At 40.1% G+C, this 20823-nt stretch overlaps 1 protein-coding gene across 3 annotated transcripts in view; it reads right to left on the minus strand.

The window, feature by feature from the left end:
- LOC133223880 (tensin-1-like) overlaps nt 1–20823 on the minus strand; it is a 106669-nt gene that overhangs the window by 25480 nt on the left and 60366 nt on the right. For all 3 annotated transcript variants that reach the window (XM_061374994.1, XM_061374992.1, XM_061374995.1), the window contains 2 exons: nt 17941–18052; nt 4258–4295 (listed from right to left, as the gene is read on the minus strand). In XM_061374994.1, coding sequence (XP_061230978.1) covers nt 4258–4295; nt 17941–18052 — 150 coding nt within the window. The remainder of the gene's footprint in view (nt 1–4257; nt 4296–17940; nt 18053–20823) is intronic.

A 20823-nucleotide genomic window follows, 5' to 3' on the forward strand; every position in this document is an offset into this window, starting at 1 on the left:
AGAGACAGGATCCCTGAACCAAACTAGCCAAAGAGTTATTCTGTACCACAGCACATCATGCCCAGTATAGAAACTGGGGGAGTTGGCTGGAAAGGACTGATCACTACTTGGGTCAGGCTGAGCATCAGTCCAAGTGCGTGGTGAGCAATTGTATTGTGCATCACTGCTATTTGTTGGTTGATACGGGTTTTTTTTTGTTTAGTTTTCTCTTTCTCTCTCTCTCTCCTTGCTATTTCCCTTTTGATTAGTAATAGTAATATATTGTACTTTATTTTAAATATTAAGCTGTTCTTATCTCAGTCCATGGGGTTTACTTTTTCCTCCAGATCCTCCTCCCCATACCACTAGCAGGGTAGCAGGGCGAAGGGGGTGAGCAGGCGTCTGCACAGTACTTGGTTGCCAGCCGAGGTTACACAAGAACAGGCAAACCAGCTGTCCTGAGAGACTGCACTGAGAGCAAATGCTTCTACAAACCCTAATGTACACCAAGACCTCTGACGTTGCACTGGCACAGATGCAGCAGACGGCTTCACAAATAGGGTTATGACAGCTCACCCAGGCTACAGGAGTTAAGGGACATCTTCAGAGCAGACTGATGAACCAGCCCCTTTGTGGCTCCATCTCCCAGGACCTGACTAGATCACTTTAACTCTGCATAATCTCACTTCATCTGAAGAAAACCCAAAAAACACTTGCCTAGGAGACTTCTTCACACGTTCATTGCCTTCTGCATGTTTCCTGGCATCTGGTCTGAGTTTGTGAATCCTTAATTTCCACTGATTCATCCCCATAGACACACACCCACCCTCCCCTTCAGGACTAAATTGCAAACAGTAACCTGACAGAGGTGGGTATCTCTCTAAAGATTTTATACCCAGACATCCACTATATTCACTTTTTGGTTTGGTTTTCTTTCCACAGACAATTCCAAGATAGTGAAGTTTGGGCTTTCAGTGCCGTTTTGCTGTTGTTGTTGGGTTTTGGGTAGCTTTCTTTTACAGTTCATCCAGTTTTCCTGCTGATATCCATCCACACCATCTAGTAGATTTACACTACATTATTTAAAATATTATAATCTTCCTGCAACTGATACAATGGCACCAAATGCAAGTGCCTAAATTGGTACAAACTAAAAGCTCTGCTTCTTTTCTGAAGTTACAAAACCAAAATATTTTCTTCCAGTGTTTTGAAGTATCATAACAACACTTGCCTGCATTTGTTATTTTGCATTCATTGTTCTGTCAGGTGCAACTGGAAAACCCTCACAGAACCAATTCAGGGTTCGTCCCACAGGGCAACACGGCATCCTGAACAATTCCAAAATGTGATTTTTCCTTCATTTGTCTTGTCTGATTACATTCAGAGTCCACTTTGGGTTTGGGTCTACATAAACTTGGCTTTCATGGGTAATTTGTGTATCAATAGCTTTTTGGATTTCATTTGCAAGCATAACAGTGGTATTGTCTTGACAAACCCCTGACAACCTGCGTTGTAGTGTTGTCTGTGTAAGGCCTGAGCTGCTTTTTTAACTTGAACACATTTATGACATTATCTACTTTGTTATGGGGCTTTATGGCTAGACTTGAACATAATAATGCTTTTATGAACACCCATGACCCCAGTAGTCTTTTGAGTAATGGTTAACCATGCTGATGCATTATTCTTTTCCAAAATAACTACAAGCTCTCAGAAGTACAATGTTCTTCGTCCTCATTCACACCCTCTCCATGTGACTGTCAGCTGACTTAGTGCTTACACAATTTGTCTGTGTTTAACTAATGCAAAAACAGTTACGCCCCATAAACTGTGGGCAGGGTAGTTCTACAGACAATGCAGGGGGTAATGCTTATCTTGGAGGTTAAATATATTTCAATGAGAAGAGATACTTCCAGATCAGGTGGAGCCCATGAATCTCTTTGCACACACACATGGATCTGAATCAGTGCATACGATTGCAGCTACAGATATTCTCAAGGTTGCCTGCAATATCCTTAGATAGTCTTCAGTACATTCTCAGTCCCACTTAAAAAACACCAGAATCATTCCTGCCTCTAAATAATTACCAAATGAAAACACAGATGCCGTTATAGGCAATAAAGGCACATCCTCAGATCTGAAATGGGATGAATGACACAAGATTACATACAACTTTGCTGTGAGCCCCATGTAAGTAGTGAGGAAAGAAAAGACTCATGAAAAAAAATGTGAATTTAAGCTACTTGCTGGCTTACTAGTTCTCCAAAAAGAAAACATCTTCTAACTGATTATTGCATTTGGTCTTGTTCCCATACCTTATTTTTCTGTCTTCTGCAATACATGCTAGTAATTCCTTTTCAATTATTCTAAATTCATAAAATATAACAGTGTCTTGATGATAGTTACACTACTATATACTTTTGGCACTCTATATATTAGTATTTTCAACACTCAACACCCGAATGTCTGAGAATATAAGTACCAGTTGAAATATAGTTTCCTGTTTTTAACACATGGCACACTCATAAAATTATTAGTCTCCAAATCATGTTTCCCAAATTTTTTACCAGTCTCCAGCATCATTTATGTATCACCACTTCTGGAAACCCTAGATATATGTAGCACCTACCCAAGCAGATCTGCAAGCTACCAAAGTTATCAACAAATGAGATACTTTCCTATGGAAGCTGGTAGAATTCCATACTGCAAGTGCTATTTGGAGAACCAAAGCTACTGCACAAAGACAGACCACTTACATCAGCTGGTTGCATAAGTACATCTTTCTGTCAAACTGTTTCCCTTTTACTTCCCCTGAAGTGATGTAAGTTAGATATAAGGAAGTCCTTTAGTGTGAGGGTGCTGAGGTGCTGGCACAGGGTGCCCAGAGAAGCTGTGGCTGCCCCATCCCTGGCAGTGTTCAAGGCCAGGCTGGATGGGGCTTGGAGCTACCTGGTCTAATAGACGATGTCCCTGCCCATAGCAAGGGGTTGGAACTGGATGATCTTAAGGTCCTTTCCAACCAAAACCATTCTATGATTCTAGACCACCATTACTATAATACTATTACTAATCATTACTGAATGTATAGAGTTGATGAAACCCTTCAGAAGGTAATAACTTACTTGGAAGCTTAATTACTACTATATGTACTTTGTACATGTAAAAATTAAAACCTGTATTTATGAAGGATACCACAACACAGGGATTTTCAAAAGCGCAAGTACCATTTTCACTCCAAATGGGAGATGCTCAGCCAAATGACACTTGTATTTACTAGAATTTCCCCAAGTAGCCTGACAAATCTCCAAGTCATTTATTAAGTAAAGGTTCTTCTCTTGGATTTAGTTGTATTTTTTGGCAGCAGTGGGACAAACAAATTCTTGCACAAGGCCAAACATTAAGTCAACCACACAGGTAGTACAACTACATCTGTGGTCTCTAGAAGTTCAGTGCTCTAACAACAAAAATTCTGCCTTCACAGATAGCAAGTACTAATCAAAAGTTTTAGTTAAAAGCAGGGAATGTTGCCCTTTAGTTGAAAGCAGGGACTATTATACTATGAGGGTGGTTCTGGCAAAATAAAGCCTTCCAAGACTGCTAGATTTAGGCTGCAACACTGTAAATGATTTTGATTTACCCAAATCTAGGGATGGGGAAATTTTCAGTCATCTGAGAAAATGGAAATACTGATCTCCCCTTATGTCAAAGGGACTCCGGTATTCTAAAAACTAACAAAACTTTGGTAACGAAACTGATCTGGATGGAAACTGCCTACAGCACACACTGAGAATAAGTTAATCATATGCTTAGACTTTTCATAATCCAATGCCAAAAGTTTGCCTTTAAACCTTGTAGCTGCAAAAATTTTATATATATATACATATACACACATATATATACGCTAGGTATATGTATATATGTACACACACACACTCTCACACACACATAGCTGTACACATACATACATAGGGGTATGTGTATTCACTCATACATTTATTTCTTTTCTGGTAGAGCTGTGTGGTTTGTATTTCACCCACTTAAGCTGCTGGTTTCAACTAGAAACAGGTCCTCCTGTGGGAGGAACAAGAAACTCAACCACTGGTGCAGATGTTTTGACTAGATAGGGACCTGGGTTTTATTAATGGCAAGAACAATACCCTGACAGCTCAGCATCTGATTTAATAAGCATCATCTTCTTAATTAGTTGGTACAGCTTTTGTAGTCTCAACCTCAAATGCATGTGGATCAACAGCAAGAAAGGAAGCAAATAAACATGCTTACCTTTTCTTCACATTTCCTGTGGCAGGCATACTTGCAAACTAAAACAAAAGCAAATAAAACATATGAGTACACAGAGTGGGTGGAATCTCCTCTCCATTTCTTTAGATCAGCTCTCTACTAGGGGGCTGGCTAAACTCAAGTCTGTAAAGTATTTACATACTTCAAAACAATAAAAACCCTAGAAAGAAATTAATTTAGTTTTTACTCATTCCTGAAAGATTCATTAATTACAGCAGTGTTATCAGATTTGTGCATACCATCAGCTTAGGGTAACATACCTAGTTAAATGTCATGGACTGATTATTTTCACACCTACCTTTACAGGTTCACATGCACAAGAAGTGTTACCATCTAAATAACACAGATAGTAAGATCAAAATGTTCCAAATGTAACCTGTGAATCTTAGCCCTGTCAGCAGTTCCAGAGACCTAAGAAAAGCAGGGTGACTTCAAACTCACAAGTGACCATGACTGCTCATGCTGGAATTTCTGCTTGTGAAACACATTTTACGTAGCCTTGCAAACATTACTTCCAAGAGGTAAGCACTTGATTTCTGCTAAATTCCTGCTGACCTAAGGAAAGGATGAACTACAGCAGCAGGTTTACATTCAGAAAACAGCACTTAAAGAGCAGTCAGATGAGCAGCAATGTAACTATGATGCAACAGTGTAATAGCTAGGATCCGAGACAGGCTGGGTTTAATAGATTTTCCATTTATATATGCTTCCTTTTTACTCTGAAATTTGCTTTCTTTCCATGCAAAGTCTATCCTTTGAGCTAAACTGTGTTATAAATTCAGGAATAATTTACTTATTCAAACTCCAAGACAGTAAGCAATAGAGAATATGCTGGGTTTGGCTGGAATAGAGTTAATTTCCTTCAGGTTTGCTAGTATGGGGCAATGTTTTATATTTGTGCTGGAAACAGTGTTGATAACACAGGAATGTTTTAGTTATTGCTGAGCAGTGCTTACACAAAGTCAAGGCCTTTTCTGCTTCTCCATCACCCCACCAGTGAGTAGGCTAGGGGTGCACAAAGAGTTGGGACGGGACACAGCCAGAACCAACTGACCAAAATGACATTCCATATCATATAGTGTCATCCTCAGCATATAGAGCTGGGGGGAAGAAGAAGAAATATAGGGACATTTGAAGTGATGGTGTTTGATCTATCCTTTGGTACCGGCTCATGCAAAACCAAATCACCAATGTCACCAACAATACACAAAAATCTTTATTAGAGACATAGATAACATATTAAATGCAGTCATTGAGTATTTTCAGTTTCCATGTCCATGAAAAGTCAGTTTGCTGCTCTTGTGTAACACAATAGCATTGTCTTTGCTGGAAAGAAACCACTGATGTGAGACAGAAGTTTAGCCTGAATAGCAACAAGATTGTGTTCTGCAGCAGCATCCCACTGGAACTCATAAAGCAACACAGAAATATGGCTTACAAACTCCATACACACTTGAAGGAAGAAAACTTCACAAACAAAACATTGCTGTATTTATGAGATTCAGAGGGAACAGACTAAAGCCTCCAAAAGTAACTAGCCAAATACACACCAGGCAAAGCTCTCTGACTGACTGAGATCTGATACATTCATAAAGACAGCTTCACTCCTCAGCATCCAGAAATACCCTATTCATATCTAAATCCAGCACTTTCATGGATTAGACTGAGTTAAGGCATTACCTTCTCTCCCCTCACTGTACAATAAAGCTGATTATGATAATAAAACTAGGAAGAAATAAGCACTCTGAAATGAGATCACTGACTGTCCAGATGCTGGGAACAAAGCATTCCTTTGTACTCAGAAGCAGAAAGGAGATTCTCCCCCTTCCCTCTTGGGTGAACATCAAACTGCTCATTGCATATGTTGCTCCTAAAAGCCCACCAGCTACATCCAACACGGAGCTGGATCCCCATCGTTAATAGATCCAAACACCAATTCCCTTTTCTTGACAGGTCTGAATTCTACTAGTAGACCAAAATCTCAATTCAGAACAACTAAACTTAAATGACTGAACCCATTTTGACTGTTCTTGGCATTTACTAGATGCCAAGTGTTCAAAGCATTTTGTGTAATCTACATATGTCTCACTGAGGTACAGCAGATGTCACAAGTTTTCCTCTGTTGGCAAGGTCTTTTTACACATATAAAGACCTATGTAAATATATGCATATAAACATTTATAAATATATATACACAGGCCTTTCCAATTTAACTATTCTGTAATTTTAGATGTGAACATATGTACACATAGGCATGCACATGTACACATACATAGACACACACTCCAAAAGCCACAAAAGTCTTGTTTGTAGTAAACATTCAACCACTTACTGAGACAAAATAAAAAATAAAAAGGCACAAAGAAAAAGGCTGTTAGCACAAAACATTGCTTAGGAATTAACAACACCTGATTGGAAGAAAGAGAGTACAACTTGGATCACCAACCCATAGCCAGTTAGCAATGCCTAGATGGTAATTCCTACCAACAGTTCTGTTGCTTGTGTGGTCAAGTCTTGAGAATAAACTTCTAGGTTTTTACAGTACAGACAGAGGTAAGTCAAGAGTACTTTTCAAGTAATTTGCCTTTATTTCCCACACCCATCATCCATTCTCCAGAAGGGAAGGGAAAAAAGTAAAATCTGTATGTATACACGGGGGGGGGGGGGCGGCAGAGGAGGGGAGGAATTATCAGCAGCAACTGAAAGAAAGGGAAGTCTCCAAAAAATACCATGAATTGAGTATAAGGAAGCATGCAGGCACATAAGAAAGAGTTAATGGAACAAGGGCCATTCTGCAGCAGCTACAACTATCCAAGTATCCAAGCACAGAGGAGTCAGAGAAGAGAAGCACCACTGCCTTTCCAGGCACATCCTTTTCCAATGCAATTCATACGGTTTTCTCCACTACAGCCACTAACACTATGAACAGTGAGAGATCCCTTCACCCAACACCACCCAGCAAATTAACCACTCACCCACAAAGAAAAATCTATTTATTTCATGTTCCATTACTCTGAATTCATCTTACCACAGCTAATGCTACTGCTTCACAGAACTATCCTGCTTGGATGGTCGCACCCCCTCAGTCCAAGGCTGGTTTTGTCTCTGCCTAGCCACCCGCAGTATTTGCAAAGAGATGGATTACCTCGATCATTTGATTGTCAGAAGCTGAATCACTTTTCAATATGCCAGCTCTTGTCATGGAAAACTCTGAGTAGTAGAGAGATCAGAACGTTTCTAGTGCCAAAAAAGCAGTATTCTACCAAAATCATGCAGCCTGTGCCTTTTCAGTGCAACAAACATGTAACAAAAAAACCATAGAAACAACATACTCAGAGCACATCAATTACAAAGGAAAATACATGCAACTTACAGTTAAAAGATCTCAACAAGCAGCTTCTACCAAATGTTGGCATTCTTCAGGCAAAGCTTACAAGGGAAATAGCACTCAGCTCTTTTCAGGACTACAGCCCAAGTGGATTTGAATTTAAAAATGCGCCTGAAACAGTCCAGAGGACTTAATCAATGTCACACTCAGCAAGGCTACTTCAGTTCTTCAAGTGAACAGCTGAATGTCTGCATCCCACACATCAGCTCTCGTCAAATACCAGACTTTCCAAATTTGTGTTTAAGGATTCTGGCATCACTTCCAAGAACAACTGTCCCAAGCTGGCTGGTAATGTAATGGAGCCCAGGCCATATTTAGTCAATTTACTACACATCAAAACAGTTCCTAAACAATAGCTCTGAGAATCCAGTTTGTTAAAAGTGAGAGAAAGATGGGAGGAGGGAAAATAAAAATAAAAGACTGCTTTGTATAAATAGGCAGGGGTATTGACTCCTGGAAGTTAACAATACTGCTGCCCGTATGTAGGCAGAAGGGTAAGCACTGAAGAGTATGTTTCAGACTTAAGCTCCAAAAACTTTCTATGAAAGGAAAGTTCCGCTTTTTACATTCATGCTCTTTGAAAACCAGAAACAATGTATTTACAAAGTAAAGAGACTACTTCTGTAAACCAACCACAGAAGGATTCCTGGTTTACCAGGACAAGGTTACGTTCTCCTCTGATAACAGCTACTCATCTTGTCACATTTTAGCATTTAATGGATGTACGGTATAGCAATATAGTGCATATATGCCAGACAAACATCCTGCAGTGCATATTAAAACATGACTAGTTCATAAGGTCAACCTCACACTTAACTATGACTTTTATCACGTGATTTTCCATGGTGGGGTGTTGTGTGTTTGTTTTAAACAACTCTGTGTAAGGCATGGGTACAAACAAGGTAATTCAGAAATCCTCTTGGGGCAGAAACTGTGTAAAATACAGAATCTAAGGGATGTACCTCAGTTTAATACCTCACTAATCCTCAAGAAATGTCACTTGCTCTTGACATTAACTTTTAACTTCTTATGATAAATTATGATACCAAATTGTAATTTATACAATACAGGCCTAACTGCTTTAAAGATCATTTCTTTCCCTCAGCATCTCCAGCTCAGGTTCCCCAAAACAGACACATACTATTCCAGCTATTTTTTTACAGGAAGGGAAGAGTCCTTGATGATCCACCACAAAAACTAATCTAAACAAAGCATATAAAGATTTGCATAATCAAGATATGGGCTGTGTGTATTTAATCATTTTGTCTAATCAAACTTTGTTTTTGTGGTTCCCAATTCCAGTCTTTTCTCTGAAGGTGGGTGTCAAGAGTGTCACAGAAGCAGTAAAGCCCAGCCGTTTTAGTAGTAAGCCTGGTGATACCACTACTGAGCAACATCTCCTTCCTGCAGGGAATGTTTTGCACAAAACCCCAGCTCTGTCACTGGCTCTGAAGATGTGTTGGTATGTCAAGGCCACCACAACAGGGTCTTCTGCAGACAGCTTGGTACAGAAAGACATCCATGACCAAAATGTCCCAAATGGAGAGAACTTTACAGCTTGCTGGCTGTTTATATTTTGACTAGGGTTTAATAACACTGTGATCAGACTACTCGAGGAAACTCTCACCAACACACACACGCTTCCCAGCTGAGCTACTCCTACCAGCTCTGCTATAACTCAAGATAAAGTTCCAAAAATAAAAGCAGGATGAAAAATAAGATACAGGGAAATTATTAACTGCAGCATTAAAAATAAGATGGCACGCAGATCTGCATAGGGCAGAGATACACAGATACCTTTGGGTGGGGGAAGAGGCCTCCAGCTGGAAATACCAGGCTTTAGCTGCAAAAGTAAACACTTCTATTTTTAAGAAGTTACCAGAGTCCCATGCCAAAGATGTCGCAATCGAACAGCCACACTGCAGCCACATCTGCTGCTGCACTTCCTGTGCTCCAACATTTTCTTAGATTTTCCTTTGTTCTTTTTTCCTATTCAGCCAACCATTGTCTCTCCATCTCAATATCGCTCCCAGCACTTCATGACAGGGACTGCAGACATTGTTTTTGAAGATGAAGGCTAAAAGGCAGTTATGGGAAATGTGTGCAGAACTTCAGCATTTTTCACTTGGGGTGGCTGTACAGTAGAGTGCTGTGAATGAGCTTTCCCACAGATGAAATATTCCACTTGCTGCTGCTGACAACAGCAGTGCTAAATCTTTATTAAGAGAAAAATATGTTGGCCCTACTGCAGCAAAAGTACGTCTATTCTTTTCCTTTACTCCCACCTTCTTCCTGTCCTATAGGAAGCATCTTGACCACCAAGGGGGGATTTCTGTATGGGGTTTTTTTGACTGGTTGGGGTTTGGGTGGTTTGGGGTTTTTTCCCTCCTGTGGGATTCATAGTTCTAACTTTACCACTTTAACTGCATCCTGAAAACTCTTGGGTGGGTTTTTTGGTTGGTTGGTTTGTGTTTAATTTCCCACAGATGTTGTTCCAAAGGCAGAACATCAGCACAGTGAAAATAGTTCTGCAGATTTAAAAACCAAGTACACACAGAGCAACTTTTTCTTCCTCATCTTTTTAAGCTACACTTGTAAATCAGGTAGGAAATGATTAAACCTTAATCCAGTTTGGAACCAAAGGTTATTTTTAGACCTCCTCCCTCCAGCTAAACAGATAACTCCATGCTGCATCATTTCACCTACAAAACCATTTCAACCAGACTATAGTTTACTGTAGCCAGCAACGCAAATGGAACCGAAAAAAGGGCTGAACTGTCTCCAGGCTCTTCTCACAGCTGCAGACAGCACAAGAACTGTAAGATCTCAAAAGCCTGCATGCCTGTGATGGATCTTGAAAACATATCCTGCATAAATTAGGCTAAAAGCAAGGATCAGAGAAAAAGAGGAGACTGGCTTAAAATGGGTGATCTTCAAAATAAGGAATCTGATGTTATTTATTATGTGGATAAGACTTAATGGTCCTGGAAGTTTTGATTCACAGCTGTTCTTAATCTCCTACAGAAAACACAAGTGACAGAGACCTTCACCAGAAGAGAAAACAACACAGGCTATGCAGAGAAGGTCATCGACATCATCCTTCAAGTACTTGAAAAGTTGTAGGCATGTTTTCCAAGGGTATTTTTAAAATATCTTTAATGACAACAGATGGGGACTCTGCATAAAATCAGCCAACAACTTCTGCTCTTACCTATTTAGGGGGTTCAGTTCCTGAATGTGTCTAATTGGAGTTATTTCTGTAGCCTGGCTTAGTTTCTTGAAGCTTTTCTTCACATACTAGAACAAACTTTTCAGTATTACTAACCACAGATTTCTTCACCCATCTTGCCTTATTGAAATTACATCTCCCTATACATTACTTGTGTCTCCCATGCTAGTTTCCCCCCTCAGCCTGGTTTTGAAGCCAATTAGGAGTGTGAGGTTTCAGCCAAATGCATCAAGATTTACTTTGAGGTTCCTTTCCCCACGTGGCATATCAAGTTCATCACACTCCAATTATACACTGGAATGATTCAGATTTTGGGGTTAGAGTAGATAGTTCTCACTTCAATTTACCCTTAGGAATTTTGGGTTCTCCTCAAGTGGGCTAAGTTTAGAAAACTGCAGGTACACCAGATCACAGAGCATTCACTGGTTTTCCTGGGGAAAAAACAAAATGTCAGGGGGAAGGGAGAAGCACAGGATCACACTGATTTCATGCCTCTTTTCTTTTTAATTTACTAGCTATAATGAACAGAAGCTGCAGCTTTTTATAAACCTTAGTGGTTTGAACTTACTAATTTTATAACCACAGATCATATTCAGGTGTGATTAAGTTGCTCCTTATGAGGTAAATAAATAGGGAACTCCTGTTTTCCCTACAGCTAACCTTCTAAAACATCCTCTAATACCTGTGATGCAGCTCGGCCATGATGAACATTAAATATTCCACTAAGAGGATTTTGCCTTGTGTATTTTTTAAATTAGGAGGCACATACCCTAGAGATTCCTGCCAGAATTCCTCTCTCCCAGTTCCCACTGGGATAACAACATGCTATCAACAGATGTCAATTTCACAGCTTCCCTCAGACCCAGAGAGGGCTGTGTTCAGCCAGGATGCTTATGTACCACTTGTGTAATGTCTACTAATTACAGTGGCTTCTTGTTTATCTCTGCGTGCTCCAGTAACTCTTTTTCACCCTTCGCTTTCATGTCTTTGCTGTTCTTATGCACATAGCTTCCATGTTTCACTATCTGAGCTCTGCACTGAAGTCTGAATGCATAGCTTGTACAGCTGTGTTAATTAGAGTACATTTTACTAATCTAGTGGAAGCTGCTATTTACTGTGTGCGCCTTTTGTCTAGAGGAGAGGGACTGACCTTCCCAGGCTTCTGGTGTCACAGATGGGCTGCAGTCAACCTTCCTCTTTACAGTTGCCTCCTCCTGAGCACAGTACACTCTGTGTCACTCATGTCCAGGTCAACATCCACCCATTTCTAAGGGGTTCCTAAAAAGACTTTTCTGCTGCCACTAGATCAATTCATACAGCCTCCCATGGACATCCTCCAGATCCCTTCTCAAACAAGGCTGACAGTTGATTGAGGTTTTATAGCAAGAGCCTGGGTCCCTACATAACCCAGCCTTGCTTGGGCATTTCGTAATCCCTCCCTCCTTGGAATTCACAGCTGCTTTAAATTATTAATTTGCTCTAAGGACCACCACAGACCACAGTCCTTGGTCCTACAGCCTGCACATCCTGGTTCACATGCAGCTGTCTGTCTATCGATCATCAAATGTTGGTTATAACTGAAAACATACTGTGGTAGCAGAGGGAAATTCCAGGTCTCATTTTCTCTCAAGTTCATATAACCTGTAAATTTGGAGGTAATTAACAGTTAACTGCTTAACAGTAAGGTTTTCTGGTTTGTTTTCTGCTGTTTCTTGATCAGTCCTAGCCATACATCCTAGAGATCCATCATTACAAATCTTAAATGGATCAACTAAAGCAGTTAATCTTAAAACCATTTTAAAACAGTCCCATGGAAAGCAACACAATTTGCTCGACCACTGCTCAAGAAAACAGGTGCATGTGCATACAAACATCATGAAGAAAGCAAGAGTGATATGATGAAAAACTCTTTTAACCTTTATGATAGTCATAGAATCAGAGAATCATAGAATGGTTTGTGTTGGCAAGGACCTTATGTTCATCTAGTTCCACCCACCTGCTGTGGGCAGGGACACCTCACATTAGACCATGTCACCCAAGGCTCTGTCCAACCTGGCTTTGAACACTGCCAGGAGTGGGGCATTTACCACTTCTTTTCATTCTCTCAAAGATCTTCCACATTTATAAAACTAACATAATTACATGGGGTATGCCCACTGCCATAATTAATCATCTTATGGTTAATTAATCAGTAACTATTGCAATAATTAACCATAAGATGTCTACGTTACACTTATGTTGAAATTAAAATATATCTTTATATATAATGCATTATAAGATCAATAGATGGATAGCTACCAATATACTCATAGAAGTGCCTAGTAACACTGGACTTCATTTCATCCATGGACCTTGTATCCTTCCATGGATACAAGGGTGACACAAAACACACCTACCCCACAAATACACACTACATGCTTCAGCATTTAGAGTCAACATAATGCCACTGGCTAAAGCAGGATGCAGATTCCTTTGGCATTTCTAGCTCTCTATTTTGTCTCCAGAACTGTACCACAGACATGCTCTGCATATTATTAAGATACTAATGTTATTAGTGAACTTAGCAGATACTGAAACATAGAGTATATATAAAACCACCTATCACATACAATTAAATATGCATATATTTACATACACAGTATGCACAAACAAGCCTTAAGAACAGTCACATCAAGTAAGTTTTAACATAAAAATGTGTTTTGTCTTGCCAAGAGGAATGAACATCTGATTACAGATTAACCCTTTGTGTGTTGGGCAGCACCAACTAGCCCAAAATGAGATTTTAAGTGGACTGCTAGCCATGACTACAATCTCAAACAAGCAGGTGAATTTTAAACCTCTTTAAGAAGAAACACAGCTCCAGTTGTCTGCAAATCCTGATCTATGATCTGTAAGCAGCTGAAAGTTCTTGATTAAACACATACATTGTAATTTGATGAGAAAATATACTTTCTACTATCACTTCATGCTATGCTCAAGCAAATGGTCCAGGCCTTCCTTACTGTTAGCCAATCAAAACTTGTATGAGACCACATGATAACATGACTGACAAGACAGAACATATTACACAGATTAATTCTTAAGTAAAGAAGGTGAATTGTACTCTTTAATACACTCAGTTTGCACACAATACCATGGTAAACACTTCTCTGCTCACGATATAGGTCACAGTACATGCCAATGTAATTTAACACTTCTTTGCCTAGCATTTACGTGGTTCCAATTACCAAGAAGAAAGCAAAGCTCTCATCCAGTCAAGGCAGCAAGGAAAAAAAGCTTTCAGGAAAAATAACCAGGCAAGGAACTAAAATTCTAACAGCACTCCTACAGGGATCACTCCAACATATATTCCCCAAACCAGCACATTCATTAGAATGTTCATTCATTCATCAGGTTAGATTAACAAAAAGGTACTCAGTTCATTCAAACTACCATTAATTGCTTTGAGTTCAGAACTGAGTTCCAGAAACCCTTGTGCTGCATGTAAAGCCTCATTAACAACACCTAAACAGGTCAACTGGGGGGGGTGGGAAGGGGAGGAAATGTAATCAACAGAAGGGTGTAAAGTGTTTCAGTTCTTCATACATACTTCACTCATCAATGCTCTAACAGCTAGGAAATAAAACTGCATTTTTTTCCACATCTGGTCTCTGATTTTTAAATTGCCAGAAAAGCACTTTCTAGAGGTTGGGAAGACTCAGAGCATCTAAAAAGTTCTCTGTTCTACTCTACGCTAATTCAATCACAGCACCACAAAGATAAATGATAATTTTAAAAAGCAGAGAAAAGTAATGTAAAATAAAAAAGGAAACGTGTATTTTGCATATATAAATTATAAAGGAAATAAAGTAGAAACTCACAGGGAAATACATGGAAACTACATCATTATGACAGCTTGTTTAAAAATAAAGCAAAATACTGAATATTCAATAGGTAGGGTAAGTAGCTTAAAAAAAAAAAAAAAAAAGGCTTTTGTAACACTGCAGCCCTTTGGCTTACTATGAACATGAGAGTGATCAGGATGTACATCTGCTTAGCCCTAAAGGAAACTGAACTGTACTGCAGAGAAGGTCAAACCAAAGCAAAAAAGCATTCGAGTTTGAGGTAATGCTGGTGAGACCTGGGGAGCTACATGGCCCTCAGTTTACTGCAGAACATGCAGGTAGTGTAGAGATCAATCAACAGCTGTGTGTCCTTTCTTCACTATGAGAAGTTGCATCAAAGACACAGCCCAGCTACAAATGTGCTTAACAGGCAGGGAGACAGAAGCTTCCCCTTGTTCAAAGCTGCCTTTCCTTTTTGCCGCTGTGTTTTTGTAGAGCTTCTTAAAACCAAATTCACTCAGCATGCTTCACTGAGGTAGACTGAAGTATACACAGACAAAGAGCTATCCTCATTCCTGTCACCTTTCAGTCAATCGTTCATTTTTCATGGAAAGCTCTTAGGTACCACATTCAGACCTGGTTACTAGCAAAGACGTATTATGCAAGACAGGGCTAAACAACACTCCCAAAATGACTGTCACATACTAATGAAAACTTATCTAACCAACACAACACCCAGTTATGGCTTTTTTTTCTTACAACAAGTAGATGAATCATTGCTAGATAAACAGCAACCACTACATACTGACCAATCTGGAGCCTTTCCCCTCCCCTCATTTCTCTTGACACGTAACTTTCCTTTAACTGATAAGATATTATAGTCTGCAAGGAACCTGCAGTCTGTACAAAGAGCTATTATTTTCTGAGGAGAAACTGTTAAAAAGCAAGATTTTCTCATTATTACACAAAGGAACTTTATTTCTTTTTAACTAAAGGCTTTTCTTCTCCCTCCCCTTCCCCCAATGCCAATTCACTTACTTTCATTCAGCAACATGAGAGCGAATTCACCAGAAGCAGCAGCAGCAGCATGACTTGGCTCTGAAACAGCTAGTTTATTTTGCTTCATATTAATAGATTTGCACAGTACTAGGGTACATTTCAAGTACTGCAGTGCTGGCAATGGAACAGACAACTTTCAGTTATAGCTTTTCCAAAACTTTTCTTTATAAAACCAGTCCTGTACGTTCAAATATAAATGGGTTCTTATTAAATTGAAAATACCAGGAGTCATCCCTTCACCCTCTGCAACTCCTGTTGCTCCCATCCCGCAGGGAAGTATAAACCAAAATGTACCAGCAGCAAAGAAGGGTGGTATGTCTGCCTGGGACTCGCATCAACAGAACATGTGATACTACCAAGGGGCACCTTCTGAAGATTACACTCAAAACCAAAGAGAAGATTATCCCAGACTTAGACGTGGATACAGATGTACCATAGCCAAGGATTTATTGGTTTGGGGAGTGTATTGGAGGGATCCCAGTAGGATTGCTTGTAGAATTTTATTTCCTCAGTTTTTTTGTTTTACCCGAAAGCTTTTTTTCCTTCATTATTTGCATACATGCAATTTTTGCTTTCTTCCTGATATTTGGAATCATGTATAAACACTAGCCAAAGGTATTAAATTTCATTGGCATGTACTGTTAGCTTCTGTATTTGAACCAAAGAACATTGCAGCAAAAGGAAAACTTGCTCAGACTCATCCCAGGCTCTCACCTGTTCAGAAGCCATATGGTAAAGCTCTTGGCACCTCTGGCAAGTAAGCACACTGACACAGCTTTTGTGAATCTGAGACTTCCAGCTCCAGGCTGCAGGAGCTCAAATCCACTGCTAACTGACAAGCAGTTCTTTCTACTCCCACCCCCATGGCCTTTCCCTTCAAAGTACTGATTCTCTCCCAGTACAGAGCTTTTTACACTTAACCTGATCAAGGTCTTCAGGCAGTTCCATCACCAAGCTGGTTTTCTTCCAATAATACTATTTCTGCTAAGTTGAAAACAACTAAAACCAAAGAACTTCAGAACTAACATCCAGAAGGACAGGCAGAAGTAAGTTAAAGAAATACATATGTAACTACCACTCTTATAATGATAACTGTAATGCTGAATAAATGAGGTTATTTTCATTTAGCTGTTCATCTGCAAAGTCTGCAGTTTAGCTCAGGAAACAGCCACATTCCTTCCACATCCAAATCTCTCACCTCCCTCTCAAAGCCTCAGAGGTATCCTAATGTGCCTGGAGAATATATATGAGGGAGGAGGTGGGAGAAAGAGAGCCATCTAGAACTAGGAAGTGGTGCAAACACCTCTAAGTGAAAACAGTGACTATGCTTCAGAGGAAAAAATAATGGCATTCTCTTACTAGCAGGTGAACCATGCATGCAGCAAGAAAAGACTCGTTTATTAACATGGAATCACAAGAGTTGAACATTAACCAGCCTAAATCAGTACAAGGGATTAAAACCCCTATCCCAGGACAACCTGCAAAAAGAAAACTATTGAGTTCTCGCAAGATTTAATTCCACCATAGGTATCCCATGGAGAAGAGGCAAGTATGCTCAATTCTACACAGTAAGGGGGAAGAGTGAGGGAAAACAGTAGTAAGGAGCAGGCAGCAATGCCAGAGGCAGCTGAGTCTCTGCAGTCTGTGCATCCAGAAGGACAATCTCTCTATTGTTTCTCAAGCGATTAGGTGAAGGACTAAGGATTAGACAGAGCATAACGCAACTGGAAAAATTAAAGAAAATAAATAAATGGTTGCTCTTGTGAATTTTTGCAAATTAATGCAGAGAAAACCTTCATGCCTCAGTGAGTGAGGGTCACACACATTTGGAGGCTGAATGCCAGAGGCATCTGTCACCTACTGTGCACACATCACTCATGCTCCTCAGAGAGCCTCCACAGGCATTGCCTTATTCTGGAACCTGCCTGAATAGCACAGTAATAAAAGCACATCATTAAACAAGCCCAATTACCTACTGCAGCACCCCACTCCCCCACAAAAGCTGGGAACATTATTGTACAAAGGAAGGAAATAAACCAAGGTAAAATTTATACTTAGTCCAGGGGGAATTCCAGAAATACAGATTCCTAGAAACTTTAACATTAATATAAAGTTAATTTCCTTTACATAGCAAGAAAGTAAACAGCACGTCATATGTTACTCACCTCTGCAGGAAATGCCCTGGCTATCAATTACTTGTTTGCAGATTCCACAGATTTTGGATTTCTTAAAAGACTTGGCTTTGAAGGTGTGAGACCTTGAAGCTGTTTCTTGAGGCTGGAAGCAAAGGGAATAACATTAGACCTTCCTTCAGTTTTTGAGTCATACTTTAAAGTGAAATATAGATAATTTAAAATTAAATAGGGTACTAGTGTGTCAGCAGTATAATAGCAGCATGTCAAAACACTCTCACTCTTACTCAGGAACATGAGCTTTCCACTCTCAAATGTGGGAAGCAATAGTGTGAACGAACTTGCATATTAGCACACAGACACTGTAAGACATTTTTATATCATAATTTCAGAATTCACTCCATGACTTCTCTTTTAAGAGGAAATACAGAATACTCTCTATGATATGAGCCAACAACATTCTGACCTTATGTCTTATCTACATAAAACCTTGCACTTGTTCAGCTTAACCTGGTTAAACATAACGTAAGTAATGCTCTGTCACAGTCACCAATTTAACTCATCTGGTGCAGAAGACAGCTTGGACTTCTCATTCAACAAATGAAAAGCATCCATGCAAGCTGACTCTGGCACAGAGAGCTAACTTTAAAATCACTATTCCTTCATCTGTGTAAGAAAAGTATAGTAGGTTTAAAGTAACATTGTTTCAACAGTATATCACAGTAACATCATGTTAAAATAAGGCAATAATGGCAAACGGGGGAAAGAACTGCAAAAGTCAATACTATATATGCAAAGGCTATTATATGGCTTCTATAACATAACAGATGGAGCTACCAAAAGATTATGACAGTCAGTATTTCCTCTGGTAAGATATAACAACTTTTGCCACCAGGCTCTTTGGAAATACTCAGTTACCTATACAAAAACAAAAACATCTTTTGCCAGACCACAAAATCCACAAATGACTCTTCACATTCCTCATATTCATTCCACATTTGCCCCTCACTGTCCTTATACTCAGCCCTGCAAATGGGCTCGCCTTCGACACTTCAGCACCTGCGCTGAGCTTTGGCAGCACAAGTGCCTAGAAGCAGAAAGCTGTCCCTCTACATGCAGTCAGGCTGGTCCATGGCAGCACCAGGCTTCCATCGATACACTGCATGAGAAACCTTCCCAGTGTGGTGCAACACACACATCTACTGCAATAAAGTAACATGGCACATATTTGTGGCTTTGAGCAATTCAAAACGTGGCTCAAGGCAAAACGTGACTGTCTCCAAAAGCATCTACAATACAGCTAGTCAGCAGGCGCAAGAACAGCCACCGGGCACAAGAACAGACACAAATCAGTGTCTCCTTCAAGTACTGCCTCCACATGGGCCTACCTGAAACCCCAGAGGAGCCCAAACGAACACAGAGAGCAGCAACTGACCACCCTGAGCAGGCCCGTGTGCTTGGAGGCCATGTTCACCAGTGGGGATACAGTCACCCTGATCTTAAGAACAGCTTCAGGAAATGTTGGTCTCACCCACAGTGTAACGCCAACATAATTAAAATGCTTCCATAAACAGCACAGTAGCAATTACTGATATTGAAGGAATAAAAGCCAGACTGGACTCTCAAGAAAACCATTCCAGCACTGTATTGACTGGCAGAAATTAGGGAGAGAAATAGTAAAATACCCCATACTGAGATGAGCTCTTAGGCAGAAATTCTTCCCTGTGAGGGTACTGAGGCACTGGCACAGGGTGCTCAGAGAAGCTGTGGCTGCCTCATCCCTGGCAGTGTTCAAGGCCAGCTTAGACAGGGCTTGGAGCAACCTGCTCTAGTGGAAGGTGTGCCTGCCTGCGGCAGGGGTTGGAACTGGATGGTCTTAAGGTCCTTTCCAACCCAAACCATTCTGTGATTCTGTATCAGACTTATAACTCGTATTAAAAGTCAGCCATAAAGGAAAATAACAGCTGAACTCCAGCACTACGTAGGAACACACTTGACGGCAAACAGATCAGATCTACTATTATTGAAAAACCTCTGTCATGATTGGGTTGCGTTTGAAAATATGGGAGATGTTTTTGAAGAGACAGAGGTCTAGGAGGAAGGAAGTGTCACTACATCCAGGAAACTTCACTAATCTGAGGTAAGGAGGTTCTACACCATTATGGGTTCAGCCATTTTGCCCAAAAAAGGTGAGAGTCCGTCATCACCACAGCCTTTTGCTGCAGTTTCCCTGCTCTGTAGAACCACAGACAAAACCAGAATCCTCATTTTAGATTTTTTCCACTCTTCTTTCATGCAGAGTTCTACTTTGGGCTGAAGTTTACAGGACATGCCTGTGACTCTCTTCGAAAAGGGCAGTTTTGAAGAAACTCATGGATAAACTTCACCAAGAGATTAAAGAAGAAAAGGAAAGCAACCATGGCAGGCAGCAAGCAATGCTATTTCCATGAGGCTCAAGCCTGCACTCTAAATTTATGCAATTGTTATAAGCAAACAAAACTGGAAAACAGTGCAGAACCACAGGTTACAGACTGAGTTTTTGCCCGAGAAAGAGGCTGTAATTACATCTGGTCTCAATTGCCGGCATTATGAAACTCTTCTTTGCTTACCACGCAAGGAAATATTTTTCAACATGCTCTGCTCTTTATGGCACACAGAAATCTAATGAAGCTGAAAGTTTATCCCAGACTTGCACCAATGTAACAAAGCAGACTGGGTGAAGATTCATAGGGGCATCTTCAGCTATGATGAATTTCAAACACTCCTTATCGCTGAGCATTTTCATTAGGCAGCAACATGCTGATCATCCCCACATAAAAAACTCCCAGCAACTATGTCAAAGACTTTTAAGACACATAATATTCGGAGAAGTAAAAAGCAGTTTACACAGCAACCGCTCTCCAGATTTAAATTCAG

This window comes from Neopsephotus bourkii, unplaced genomic scaffold (assembly GCF_033783945.1).
Source record: "Neopsephotus bourkii isolate Nb327-2 ecotype Australia unplaced genomic scaffold, CSIRO-AGI_Nbou_v1 NB_1655, whole genome shotgun sequence".
Classification (NCBI taxonomy): domain Eukaryota; kingdom Metazoa; phylum Chordata; class Aves; order Psittaciformes; family Psittacidae; genus Neopsephotus; species Neopsephotus bourkii.